The sequence below is a fragment of the Colletotrichum orchidophilum genome (genome assembly GCF_001831195.1).
Source record: "Colletotrichum orchidophilum strain IMI 309357 chromosome Unknown Scaffold_59.1, whole genome shotgun sequence".
Taxonomy (NCBI): Eukaryota; Fungi; Ascomycota; class Sordariomycetes; order Glomerellales; family Glomerellaceae; genus Colletotrichum; species Colletotrichum orchidophilum.
In genome coordinates, this window is record NW_019173015.1 from 115,009 (window position 1) to 128,068 (window position 13,060).

Here is a 13,060-nt window from a genome sequence, read left to right on the forward strand (position 1 = left end):
GCTGAAGAGACGCAGCTAATGGGTAGCGACCGGGGCACCTATCGGCAGACGACGGGTTTTGTGGCTCTAGGTTTCTTCGGGGCAAGTGACTGGCAAGTCCCGAGGTGGAAACGAGCGAGAGGGCCATCAGGTGTGGCCCGGATCCAGGGACTACTCCTGCAGGTCCACGGGGTCTCGCTGCAGGTAAGAGTGGCCAAGAGGACGAAGGGGTGGTGAAGCCTGCAGCAACAGCAGGGCATAGCAGAGGCGAGCCAGGCGAGCAAGAAGCTGGGGTGAGCCTGTGAAGTCAGTGCCAGAAAACGGCTCGTGTGTCGGAATGTCTTTTTTCCCGTTCCTCATAGGCCCCGCCCTGTGGTCCATTTGTGGGTGGGTGTCCGTACGGATGTCGTCCCCCCAAATTTGGATTGCACCGTGTGCGTGCCTGAGGCGTCAGTTATTCACCCCAGGTATGAGTGTGACCAGGATGCCACAGAATGGCTTCGTTCCATTTCCCATTTGGCCCCATTCCATCTCAGTCCACACTCGCACGGCGGGATCCACGATCGCCCATGCCTTTGTCAGGCCTGCTGGTTCCTGGTGGCTCCCGTACTGACTGATACTGGCTCTGGCGCTGGCTCCGGGCACAGGCGCTTTTGGAGCGAGCTATGCGGTCCTTTCTTCATCCCATGGATCATGGATGAGACGTGGAAATTGGAGGTTGGATTCCTGCCTTCCCGGCCCTCAATGCAACCAGACTCCAGAGTGGTCACGAACACCTAATCAGAGCTTGAGGAGGCCGCTATTACCGCACACCGATATCGATCTGCAGGCGGTAGCACACCCACGACCGCCGCGTAGGGAAACGTGGTTAAGCAATACCTGCCAGTCTCATCTTCGTCCCAAACTTTGACTTTTGGGAGAGAGAAGCCGAGTACGTAGCTCTGCAGCTTGCGTGCATTGTTGACAGTACCTTATCGCACAGCACACGGGAATCCAGGGAAGACAACAGTCCGGGAGAAAAACTCAGCTTGTTTCATTCTTCGGGACACCTGTCAATGTCGTAATGCATTAATCTCAGGTGCGCTTTCCTGGCCTTTGAACACGAAGAAGTGTTCCCCCTCGAGTATCTGGTGCCTCCATTGGCAGACAAGAGTTCAAACGCCCCCAGGTTGTTTCTACTCCCGTCCTGTCCCCGTGGCCGGCAAACAGTTGGCACTCTACTTTGTTTCTGGGTGGAGCAGATGCGTGTTGGAAAATCATCGTAAATTGCCCAAGCGTCGGGCACGAATAAGGGGTCCTCTCTGTGTCGTGGGCTCGTGGCCCTTGAAATGGGCAGGTACGGACAGTCTATCCGTAGACTAAAAACACATTGCCGAGCAACTCGAGGCCTCTATGGATAAAGTTAAAGAATCAGATGAATAGAGACACTGACAGCCTGGCTCAACACAAGTTGCAGATCTTACCCAGTCGTTGAAATACAATGTTTGTCGTTCCTTTCCCCAATCTCCAGATGCTCCTTTTGGCGGTTTTTTTTTCTGATGCTTCATTACGGCCACGGCCCTACGGCCAATCATATCGCTCCGTTACGGCGAGCCCCAGTCTCTAATTCTCCTGCTCCATCCACAGCCCCTGCTTAGGACCCATACAAATCAATCTAGCCAGACCGGGATTAGTTAACCCCCTTTTGCTTGGAGAGGAAGGGGACAGCAACGTGCTTCTCCCCCGTCGGTCATGCACCAGCATCCAGTAGCAGAACCGCACCGGCCAGCCAGGCCCAACACCATCTCCCCATCAGGCATGCCGGTCCCCTGTATCTGCACCTTGTACAGAGGTACGTAGCGACGGGCAAGCACCACCCTCAGTTCCAGGCTCCGTCCCTTCCCAGTGGCCGCCCTCTGTAGTGAGCGTAGGGAGGCAGAGCAAGCAGAACGCGGTGCTTGCAAGGTGACCTGAGGTGAAGGGAGCACAGTCGGTAGGAAACGGGGTCACACAGCCAAATCTTTCTTGTCCCCGTTGCACCCTAAATTTCCCCTTCCCACCCCCAAAACGTACGTTCATCGACAACCTACCTACCTCACCCTACCTACACCTTTCCTTCTCTACTTCGCAACCACCACACCTTCTCTCCCTTGAGGTTGTGATTCTTCTCTTCGGCCCAATCATCAACTTTGACCTCGAGCATTTCACCATCACCTCTTTCGGCACCGAGAGGTCCAATTATCTGTCGCCAAACTCCCTTGACCGGCTTTCTCCTTTTCTATCGTTCGTTACCCATCTGCGACGCTCCTTGACACGCGACTGCTCTGTAGACGTCCAGGTATGTGAATCCTCCTCGTCGTCTCTCTTCCTGCGCACTTCTCCTATCGTCGACGACCCGTTCGAGGAAAGAAACCAGCCAAACAAATACGCCCTTCGCCACTTCACTTGGCCAGCTGGCTTGATCTTGCTGTTGCGTAACACTAGAAATCCATGACCACTTTCATTGCACCATCTCCTGGATTAACCTGCCTGCTACGTAACATCTTTTTGCGTTACATCACGGCCAAGCTAACACACTTTCTTCATCCTTCAGATCCAGATATCTTTTTTGAGACAAACTTCTCCAAGTCATCTCCGATTTCCGAAATGGGTAAGCAACTCACGATGTCATGATCCCAGAGCAAGGCACGGCAAGGCAAATTGAGAATCATACTGTCAACTGCAATGACCATCCGGGACTTCGTATACGATCAACCTCGAAGAAAGCCCAATTCCCTCCCGGCCGACGTGTTAGTTCTCGTTAATCGGTTGCTTTCCTCGGATCCGAACACTCGGTAGCCTCACCCGGCGATGTGACGGTGGAGGACGTCAGTCAGGGGACATACCACATACCGAACACCCTCGCAATTCGACACAGGACCGTTTAGACAGCCCTGGTCTCTCGCCAGTGCCTTGCCGCCCTGCCAAATTTTTGTTCTTGTGAAAGAAGAATATTGCTGACGTGAACGCAGCTGACGAAGGTTCTCCTGCTACCTCCCCGCCGCCCTCGGCGCCCACTTCGCTCCCCGTCGAAGAGCCCGTATCTGACTCCTACCAAGCTGGTGGTGCCCCTTCGGCTCCCTCCAGTGATCTTAGGAACATTGTCCGTCGCAAGCTGACTGGCTATGTCGGCTTTGCCAACCTGCCTAACCAATGGCACCGCAAGAGTGTCCGCAAGGGCTTCAACTTCAATGTGATGGTTGTTGGTATGTGTTTTTACCGATTCTTTTGATTCCTTGGAATGCCTGCTGACAGACTTGATCCTAGGTGAATCTGGACTCGGAAAGTCAACCCTGGTCAACACTCTCTTCAACACCTCTCTTTACCCTCCCAAGGAGCGCAAGGGCCCTAGCTTGGACATCATCCCGAAGACGGTTACCATTCAGTCCATCAGCGCCGATATTGAGGAGGCTGGCGTCCGCCTTCGTTTGACCGTCGTCGACACCCCTGGGTTCGGCGATTTCGTCAACAACGATGAGTCCTGGCGCCCCATTGTCGACAACATTGAGCAGCGTTACGACGCCTACCTCGACGCGGAGAACAAGGTCAACCGAATGAACATTGTGGACAACCGTATTCATGCCTGCGTGTTCTTTATCCAGCCCACTGGTCACTCCCTCAAACCCCTCGACATTGAGGTCATGCGCCGCCTTCATACCAAGGTCAACTTGATTCCCGTCATTGCCAAGGCCGACACCCTCACCGACGAGGAGATTGCCAATTTCAAGTCCAGAGTATGTGAACTTTAGTATGACTTCGATGGCAGCTGCTAAGTTTTCGTAGATTCTTTCCGATATCAAGCACCACGGTATCCAGATTTTCGAGGGCCCGCGCTACGAGCTCGACGATGAGGAGACCATTGCCGAGAACAACGAGATCATGTCCAAGGTTCCGTTTGCTGTCGTTGGTGCCACTAACGAAATCACCAACGCGGACGGTCGCAAGGTCCGTGGACGTAGCTACCCTTGGGGTGTCATCGAGGTCGACAACGAGGAGCACTGTGACTTTGTCAAGCTCCGCCAGATGCTCATTAGGACGCACATGGAGGAGCTCAAGGAGCACACCAATAACAGCCTGTACGAAAACTATCGTACCGACAAGCTCATTGGTATGGGCGTGTCGCAAGACCCCAGCGTTTTTAAGGAGGTCAACCCCGCTGTCAAGCAGGAGGAGGAGCGCGCCCTGCACGAACAGAAACTCGCCAAGATGGAGGCGGAGATGAAGATGGTCTTCCAGCAGAAGGTCGCCGAGAAGGAGAGCAAGCTGAAGCAGAGCGAAGAGGAGCTCTATTCCCGCCATAGAGAGATGAAGGAGCAGTTGGAGCGCCAACGCATGGAGCTCGAGGAGAAGAAGCAACGAGTCGAGAGCGGCCGGCCCATCGAAAAGGAAGGCAAGCGGAAGGGCTTCTCACTCCGTTGAAATGCCTTCTTTGGTCTATTGACGCCACACGTTGCTCGCATTCTTCTTTCCACGACCCATGTCTAAGTACCAATGATGCCCATACAATACCAGCACACCGCGCCTCTTTGTCGATTCTCTTCATGTCCTTTCTTATCACCCCCTTTTTCTGGACCTCTTTTAATCACACATCCTCATCTAATCACTTAACGGAATCCCAGCATCATCAAAAGTCTTTACGAAGCAGTCACGCGGGGGGCCTGATGCAGATTAAGGAGGGAAAGACGCGAAAGGAATGAGGAGTCATTGCTTCTCTTTGTCAGCTTAGTTACAGTTCTTCGAAATGATGATTCCCTAGACCTCGTCCACTAGCGCTTCAATTGTGATGCAATCGAATGAAAGGTGGGGATTGTTTGAGCATTGTGGAAGTCGTCCCCGTGGCCGTAAAATGGCACGGGGTGGCATTGTAATTCTCTACTCAAGGTTGTCATGAAACAGTGTTTTTGACTTCTCTGCTATTGATGATGTACACAGACGACTACATCCACGCCTTTTTACATGCAGTCCTATAAGTTTTGGGAATCTATGTCCTGTTGTACACTGCCGTCTGACCCTTCCGGCGGCAATTTCCTCTTCTGCACCACCACTACCACCAACACATGCAACGCCCATATCTTTACACACGCTCAGCTCCGTCTCAGGTACCAGTTGAAGGCCAACTGGTTGGTCTCGTAGTTGAAGGGAGTGGGCACCTCGGCGATACCACGTCTGGCGACCGGGTGGCGAAGGTAAACAGCGGCGCAAATGTTCTGATTCACCTCGAGGTAGCGCGGGATGAAGGCAAAGGGTCCCATGTACCGACGCGGCTGCCAGGGCGTCCAGTAGGGCTTGGACTCGTCGATGGGGTTCTCGGCATTTTTGCGGAGGAGCTGGGCAAAAACATCTTGTTCGGCCTTGCTCAGGCCGCTGAGCGCCTGGCGGACGTCCTTTGAGGAGATGAGCTCCGTGACGGCCTCGGTCTGAGCCTTTTCCTTGGCGCTCGTCGGCTTGGTGTGGTCGGACTGCTGCTTCTCCTCCGCCTGGGGGGAGGCGACGGCCTCGACCTGGTTGCCCTCGAGCTTGAAGTCTTTGAGTAGGGCGGAGAGGTTGTCCATGACGCCGACGTGGTCGAGCGAGGAGGCGGCGTCGCTGGAAACGCGGCCCGAGGAGGAGAGGGCGCGCTTGGCTTCGGACATGAAGGTACGGAGCTGGCGCTTCTTGCGGGGGTTGAGGGCCTTGTCTCCGTCGTGGATGATGTTTTTGACGGAGCGGACGAGCGACTTGAGCTGCTTGTGGAGCTGGGCGGACTTCTCTGCCTCGGAGAGCTGGCTCTCGCCCTCTCCCGCCGCCGCTGCTTCCCCTGCTTCGGTTGTCTCGGCGTCTTCGACGGCGGCTTCGACTTCGGCGGTCTCGACGGCTGCGTCATCCGAGTCTAGTTCCGAGGCGGTCTTTTCTGCCGCAGCATCGTCCCCGGTGTCGGACTTGCCCTCCTTGGAGGATTTGACGGAGTTTAGGGATGTCCAGTCCTTGCCGGCGACGAAGTCTGCGTGTTTGGGAGTTTTGGCGCGGCCGGTGGCGAAGAGGACAGAGTCGACGTCGACCTGGAACATGTCGCCGGGGTTGAGCTTGTAGGCACCGTAGCGCATCTAAAAACACATGGTTAGATGCCTGATGTTTAGAGGTAGAGGCAGGTTTTGTGTGCTTGGCTAGGATCGTCGAAACTCACAATCTTGCCGTTGACCTTGACGGCGCCGTGTGTGCAGAACTGTTTCGCTTGGAGCGTGCTACTAGCGAACATGGCGCGGAAGACGGCGACGTCTAGCCTCCTCTCGAGGGGCGCAAAGGCCATCTGCATGTACGGAGTCATGCGGTGAATGGGGCGGGCGAGCATCTGCGTCTTTTCATCCCTCATGAAGGAAACTTGCGCCGGGTGAGACGTCGTCGAGTGAGTAACTACTACCAACTTGGATTTTTCACGTTTTTGCCTGGCTCGTTCGAGCTTGGAGAATTGGTATGCGGTGGGCGTATTGTCCTCGGATCCTGGCTCGGCGTGTAGACCGGAACCGCGACCGGCCGAGTGCTCTGAGCCGTCGTGCTCGGCAAGGTACTCGGGCGGCATGTCGACAGCGGAGAAGAGGCGGCGGGAGAAGTTGCGCGACCAGTCCGCCTCCTTGATGTGGGCGCCGTGGTAGCCACGGGTCATTGACTTGGCGGTCCATTTCTGCTGGAAGTAGGTTCTCGAAGAACGGGTCCTATTCAGGGTTGCTCTGGCAATGTTGAAGAGGTTGTATTTATTCCATGATTGGCGGAGTTTCTGCTCGAGGAGAAAAGGCGATGATTAGCATCGGTGTCATGCGATGAAAGTTGCATAGGGCGACTCAGGGGGGAAGAGTTGCAATTGACATTGGGGCTAGATGGGAAAGAATTGGAGAGAGCTTACGGGCTTCTGCAAGCTGTACCACCTTGGCTTTCTACCTCTCATCTTGGGCTGATTGGGGCTGACTGGTTGCGAACTTTGAGCTGGAGGGATGGCGACAGCTTCAGGAGCACGAGACGCAGAGACGGAAATTTTGGTGATGGAACGGCATGTCCCGGTAGCAGGTACGTACCTCTGCTGGTCTACCGCAACAGCTGTCACGTCGTCACGTGCGGAGAAAGATGATCCGACCAGAAAGCAAACGAGGAAAAGAAATAAGGACAAAATACAAGGCTTACCTAAGATCACTTTCAGAGCTGGAGTTGGGTGGGTTAATGGCAGTACGTACCCAGCTACCAGCAACGTTCGCGGCCACCCGTGTGGTCGATTTTTTCATTCTCCCCACCTCGATAAGTGGGGTCCAGCTGCGGGCGGTGAGGCTCAAATGTGCGCAAGCCGCCGCGGCAGAAACTGGAGCTCTTGCTTGTGCATGCGAATTCTTGTCGCAAAATCCTCGCTGCTGAGGAAACGGGGGTCCTTTTTTTTTTTCTGCCACTTCCGCTCGACCAAGAGATATCATCTTCTTTTGTTCATTGTATAAACTCTGAACGACAAAACACACCACACGAAGAACGCTCTGTTTATACCACGGTCTCGGAACTGCATTGACCATTTTCTACACTGTAAGCTTTCTCCGGATTACTCACTTTCCCCCTCTGACTCTTCGCGGTTGCCTACCCCGCCACACAATAAGTACTACCTACTTCACTTTACCCTGAGAGACTGTCGCCGTGTTACTTACCTTTGATACGCTACAATCTGCGCCCTCTTGCGACTTGGCAAGAATTTTTCACTGATCATCTCCTTGTTTTATAGACTATTCACAACCTACAATTCATACTCCGACTCGCCATACGATGAGCGCCGCCGAGGAGACCAAGCCTATCGAGGCTGTTGCCGTCGAGGCGCCCGCCCAGGTCGAGGAGCCTGCAAAGATCGAGGAGACTGCTAAGGAAGAGACCGAGGCCGAGGCCAAGCCTGTCGAGTCTCAGAAGAAGGAAGCCGAAATCATCAAGACGACCGCCCAAATTGATCAGAAGACGTACGCAAACAATGTCAAGTTTGACGCTTCTCTCCTCAAGGAGACAGACGACCCTGTCGAGATTCGCAAGCAGGTAACGCACTCCCACTTGAGGCATCCCAAGTGACTTTTTACTAACACGAGTGACTGCAGGTTGAGTTCTACCTGTCGGACAGCAACCTTCCCCACGATAAGTTCCTGTGGGAGCTTGTTGGAGGATTCGATAACAAGCCCATCCCCCTCAAGACTATCACCAACTTCAAGCGCATGCGTCGCTTCCAGCCCTACTCATCTGTCGTCGCTGCGTTGAAGGAGAGCAAGCAGGTCGATATCGCCGGCGAGGAGGGCGACGAGACTATTCAGCGCAAGCAGGCGTACACTTCTGGTAACGACAAGTTCAACGCCCGCTGCGTCTATGTCAAGGGATTCGGAGACGAGGAGCCCTCCACCCAATTCGACCTCGAGGCCTTCTTCAACCAGTATGGAACCATCAACTCCGTCCGTCTCCGTCGCACCAACGAGAAGCTCTTCAAGGGCTCCGTCTTTGTCGAGTTCCCCAACGAGGAGGCGGCCCAGAAGTTCCTCGCCCTCGACCCCAAGCCCAAGTGGAAGGATCACGACCTTAAGATGATGCCCAAGATCGACTACGTTAAGGAGAAGTCTGCTCTGATCCACGCTGGCAAGCTCGAGCCCAACTCTTCCCGCAGATTCTTTGAGGGCAAGGAGGGCGAAGGCCGTGGTGGCCGCGGTGGTGGTCGCGGCAGAGGCGGCCGTGGTGGCAACTTTGGAAAGGACGACTGGAAGCAGCGCCGTGATCACGACCAGAAGAACGGCTTCAGGGGTGGCCGCGGCGGACGCGGCGGACGCGGCCGTGGCCGTGGTGGTGACCGCCGGGGTGGACGCGATAACCGCGACAACCGCGAGAACCGCAGGGACCCGAACGAGGTCACCAACGACCGCAACGCGTACGTATCGCCGTATCTGCCTAGCACGCGCGACAATACTAACCCAAGTCATAGTGCCAAGCCTACCATCCAGGCTACGAACGGCAACGGTGAGGCCGTCGCGGAAGACAAGAACAGCAATGGCAAGCGCGGACGCGAGGAGGACGGTGCCGCTCAGCCTGAGGCGAAGAAGGTCGACACCAAGGCCGACGTCGCCGCATAGGGTAGTGAGGTGGACAAACACCCATTATGCCTCGGATTCCTCTGAAACAAGATACCACTTACAAAAGCAACTTTTATCGGACTCGAATTTTTGGCTCTTCTGCCTGTTGATCAACGAGGCACACGGTCTATGGCGTTCATGGGACTTGGCTTAGGTGAAGCTGGTTTAGAGGTCTGATTGTTACGAATAGCATGAGCATGTGACCTTACACGGTAGTGCCTCTGTCTGCAACATCGCAACTGCGAAAATGATCTACTCACAAGCGGATGTGCGGCTTTCTATTGGAACACCAGCTAGTCAATCGAAATATTTCTGACCATTTTGAACAAGCATTGCCTTTTCCGGACTCATCGAGTAGGTGAGCCCGGTTTTAGGACTACCAGTGGAAGAACTTGTCGACATTAGCTACTGCAGTGCCAGCAATGCACCTTCACCGCGTTCAATATCGGCCGGAAGGTCATTGGTTTTTGACAAAAAAAATAAAACATTGGCCAGCTCCCTGTCCAGTTATGAAGTTTCTCGTATCTGTGCATTGGCACAGGTACGGACAATGGCCGAGATCGCAGAATCTGACGCGCCCAAGGATCTTCGCCGTCACAGTCCTGACGCCGAAAAGGTTGCACGCTGTGACAGCCGAGCCGACAAGTAGACGTTGTGGAGGTGGTTAGCTCCACAGAGATCCAGACCAACCAACAAGAGCGGCCATCCGAACGTGAGCGACCCTGGAGCGCTGCCGATTCGGCACCGTGTGCCGGGCTGGGGCCGTCCGAACCACCAAGCAGACAAACGAATTCCGGACGCGGAGGCAAAATCCGGACTCAGATCTTGTCAGGATTCAACTCTAGTCAGTTTCCCTTCTGCTGCGCCCACTAAAACCACGGCGTTTGTGGTTCTCTATGTCCGCTTTGAGTCTTCATGACTAAGAGAAGCACCCAGTTTAACTGGGTTCAATGCCAAAAATTTCTACGGCTCCAGTGGCACGGCACACGACCCCCGGAAGCAAGAGATCTGGGTCCAGGTACCCGAAGAAAAAAAGAGTATGGAAGCGGCTGAGTCCATACAAGTCTCGGGGATATCAGTGCCTAGCGCCGCCTCAGACGGGGTCATGGGCCCAAGGAGTAACCCTCCCCCCAACGCATCTATCGGTCGTTGAGCTGCCTGTGGACTTTACTTGCCGGTAGTCACACATATCTACGCTTACTGCCGGCAGACGTCATTGGGCATTCAAGCTAAGATCATGTTCGGCAGAACAACCCCCCTCCCGAAGCCGCAAGTGCGGATGCGCCGATGGAGAAGCGATGTGAGGCGGGCCGCCTTCTGGGGAACGTTGGGGCACCCGGTGTTAAGAGATTTCAATTGGAATGATTCATTCCTTTGCCCCCCTTCCTGATGCTGCTCTACCTATTATTTAATTCGGGCGTGTTCCCGGCTGTCTGAAGTAGAGCTGCTTCGAGTTGAGCCTCCTCGTTACTTACTCCTACACTACTAATAGCCACTACTACTGTTCACTTACAAACGTCATTGAATCATTCTCACCCAATACCTTCCAACCCACGCTAAGGTGACTGACTACCTTAGCCTGGCATGTTGAAAGTAGTGAGCGTCACTGAAGAACACACATAACTTGACAAGGAGATGGCGGATACAAGTAATTCGCCACACACAGCTCAACGAGATTCTCACGATGAGGATCGATCGACGAATCCCCAGCGTACGACGTTGAGACAGCAGGTCGAGAGGCATATCACTGCCGCGTCAGAAAAACAAGTCGAAGAAGAGAAGACAGGCTCCTCGCGGCAATCATCCTCATCAGACGACAGCGATAGCAATTCAGACCACAGCGCAAGCGTCCTCCATGGCGTAAGGAGCTCAAGGTCGAGATCCTTATCGAGGACGGTATCCGAAGTCAGAGATGGTATCGAGAACAGAAGAGACCTGGAACGCGGTGAAGAGTTGGATCTTGAGAAGACTCAGACGACGAGGACTGCAAGAGACCCAAACCTGGTGACATGGGATGGCCCGAACGATCCTGGAAATCCAAAGCAATGGTCCATGAAGAGGAAATGGGCGGCAGTCTTCTGCAGTACGTCAAACACCACGTCGTGATCCCGACAACTACTAACAACTGTACAGTATCATGTTTCACCCTGCTCTCGCCGGTCTCCTCGTCCATGGTCGCGCCCGCTCTGGAGGCTATCGGGACCGACCTCAACATCACAAGCTCCTTCGAGAAGGCCCTGGCCCTCTCCATCTTCGTTCTCGCCTACGCCGTAGGACCCCTGGCCTGGGGCCCTCTGTCGGAGCTCTACGGCCGAGTCATCGTCCTCCAGCTCACGAATATCTTTTACATGTTCTTCAACCTCGGGTGTGGTCTCGCTCGCACAAAGAGCCAGATGATTGCCTTCCGCTTCCTTGCAGGCCTCGGCGGCTCGGCGCCCTTGGCCATCGGTGGCGGCGTCCTTGGTGACTTGTTCGAGGCTGAGCAGCGCGGCAAGGCGATCAGTATCTACTCCCTCATGCCCCTGCTGGGTCCGGCAATCGGCCCCATCGCCGGCGGCTTCATCACCCAGAACACGACATGGCGCTGGATCTTTTACAGCACCACCATCCTGACGGCCGTCATCCAGTCCATCGGTTTCTTCGTCCTGCAAGAGACGTTTGCGCCAGTGCTCCTCACGCGGAGGAAGAAGCGCCTCATCAAGGAGACGGGCAACACCGCGCTGCACACCGCCTTCGACCACCCGGACCGTACGATCGCGCGCACCCTCAGCATCGCCTTCACACGCCCCTTCCGCCTTCTTGGCACGCAACCCCTGGTCCAGTGCCTCGCCCTCTACATGATGTACCTCTACGGGCTGATGTACCTGGTGCTCTCGACCTTCCCGGCCCTCTGGACGGGAGAGTACGGCGAATCCGTCGGCATCAGCGGCCTGAACTACATCTCCCTCGGTCTCGGCTTCTTCATCGGAGCACAGGCGTGCGCCCCGCTGCAGGATCGCATCTACGCCGCCCTCAAGCGCCGCTACGTCCCCGACGGAGGGCCGGGACGCCCCGAGTTCCGCGTACCGATGATGGTCCCCGGCGCAATCCTCGTGCCGATGGGCCTCGTGATTTACGGCTGGACGTCGCAGTACCACACGCACTGGATTTGGCCCAACATTGGCGCGGTACTGTTCAGTGCCGGAGTGATTATCGGGTTCCAGTGTATCCAGGGATTCCTGGTTGACACGTACACGCGGTATGCCGCCAGCGCTGTCGCGGCGGCGACGGTGCTGAGAAGTTTGGCTGGGTTCGGGTTCCCGTTGTTCGCGCCGAGTTTGTATCAGAAGTTGGAGTATGGCTGGGGCAATACGTTGCTTGCTCTGTTGGGTGTCGCGATTGGATGGCCTGGACCTTTGTTGCTTTGGAAGTTTGGGCCGAGGTTGAGGAAGAAGAGTCAGTATGCTGCTGGCTGAGGTATACCCAACAAAGTTGATTTTTCATTTTGTCAAAAATTATTCACGTCAATGATATAGATTGAGACTTTTAGCCTTTGATATCCTAGCTTATTCAATCATCTTATCCTACTTTGGATCCAATCCTGTGACACGACTGAACAGAATGCCTACAAAATTTTAATCCCTGAAGCCTTCATCATTTCTGCGTATTGTAGAGTCAGCAAGCAAGAAATTACGAGGAGTGCAAGCGATGAGCTCGGCTTGTACTGGACCGCGGCTACGGCTTGTTTACGGCAGCCCATTGCCTTGCATCCGTTGTCTGACCTGGCACAAAGACTCAGTGTCGCGAGTAGATGGCCGACTTTAACAACGGGTCTCCGGGTCGCCAAGTTATCGCGGCCCGGTTTATCTACGTGTGTAGTCTCTTACACGATAATCGGGAAAAGTTGTTGTCTTGATTCTCTGGAAATTGTAAAAATTACGACGGCAAGGGAGCTTATGAGGCGACACCAAGCTTCATAAGCT

The 13,060-nt window shown here is 54.8% G+C and overlaps 5 protein-coding genes across 5 annotated transcripts; 3 read left to right on the top strand and 2 right to left on the bottom strand.

The window, feature by feature from the left end:
* Positions 1-150: 150 nt before the first annotated feature.
* On the bottom strand, positions 151-360 carry CORC01_07362 (uncharacterized protein; the record flags this gene model as incomplete). Its single annotated transcript, XM_022618999.1, has 1 exon — positions 151-360. The coding sequence occupies one exon, from the start codon at positions 358-360 to the stop codon at positions 151-153; it is 210 nt and encodes a 69-aa protein (XP_022474462.1).
* A 2,244-nt stretch (positions 361-2,604) lies between these two features.
* CORC01_07363 (septin) lies at positions 2,605-4,416 on the top strand (the record flags this gene model as incomplete). The annotated part of the gene is made up of 4 exons (XM_022619000.1): positions 2,605-2,608; positions 2,970-3,203; positions 3,265-3,731; positions 3,781-4,416. The coding sequence occupies 4 exons, from the start codon at positions 2,605-2,607 to the stop codon at positions 4,414-4,416; spliced, it is 1,341 nt and encodes a 446-aa protein (XP_022474463.1).
* A 665-nt stretch (positions 4,417-5,081) lies between these two features.
* CORC01_07364 (S4 domain-containing protein) lies at positions 5,082-6,916 on the bottom strand (the record flags this gene model as incomplete). Its single annotated transcript, XM_022619001.1, has 3 exons — positions 5,082-6,080; positions 6,161-6,748; positions 6,875-6,916. 3 exons carry the CDS (start codon positions 6,914-6,916, stop codon positions 5,082-5,084), a joined length of 1,629 nt encoding a protein of 542 aa, XP_022474464.1.
* Positions 6,917-7,767: 851 nt separating this feature from the next.
* On the top strand, positions 7,768-9,098 carry CORC01_07365 (La domain-containing protein; the record flags this gene model as incomplete). The annotated part of the gene is made up of 2 exons (XM_022619002.1): positions 7,768-8,025; positions 8,085-9,098. 2 exons carry the CDS (start codon positions 7,768-7,770, stop codon positions 9,096-9,098), a joined length of 1,272 nt encoding a protein of 423 aa, XP_022474465.1.
* Positions 9,099-10,733: 1,635 nt separating this feature from the next.
* Positions 10,734-12,553, top strand: CORC01_07366 (major facilitator superfamily transporter; the record flags this gene model as incomplete). Its single annotated transcript, XM_022619003.1, has 2 exons — positions 10,734-11,181; positions 11,232-12,553. The coding sequence occupies 2 exons, from the start codon at positions 10,734-10,736 to the stop codon at positions 12,551-12,553; spliced, it is 1,770 nt and encodes a 589-aa protein (XP_022474466.1).
* Between the last annotated feature and the right edge of the window lie 507 nt (positions 12,554-13,060).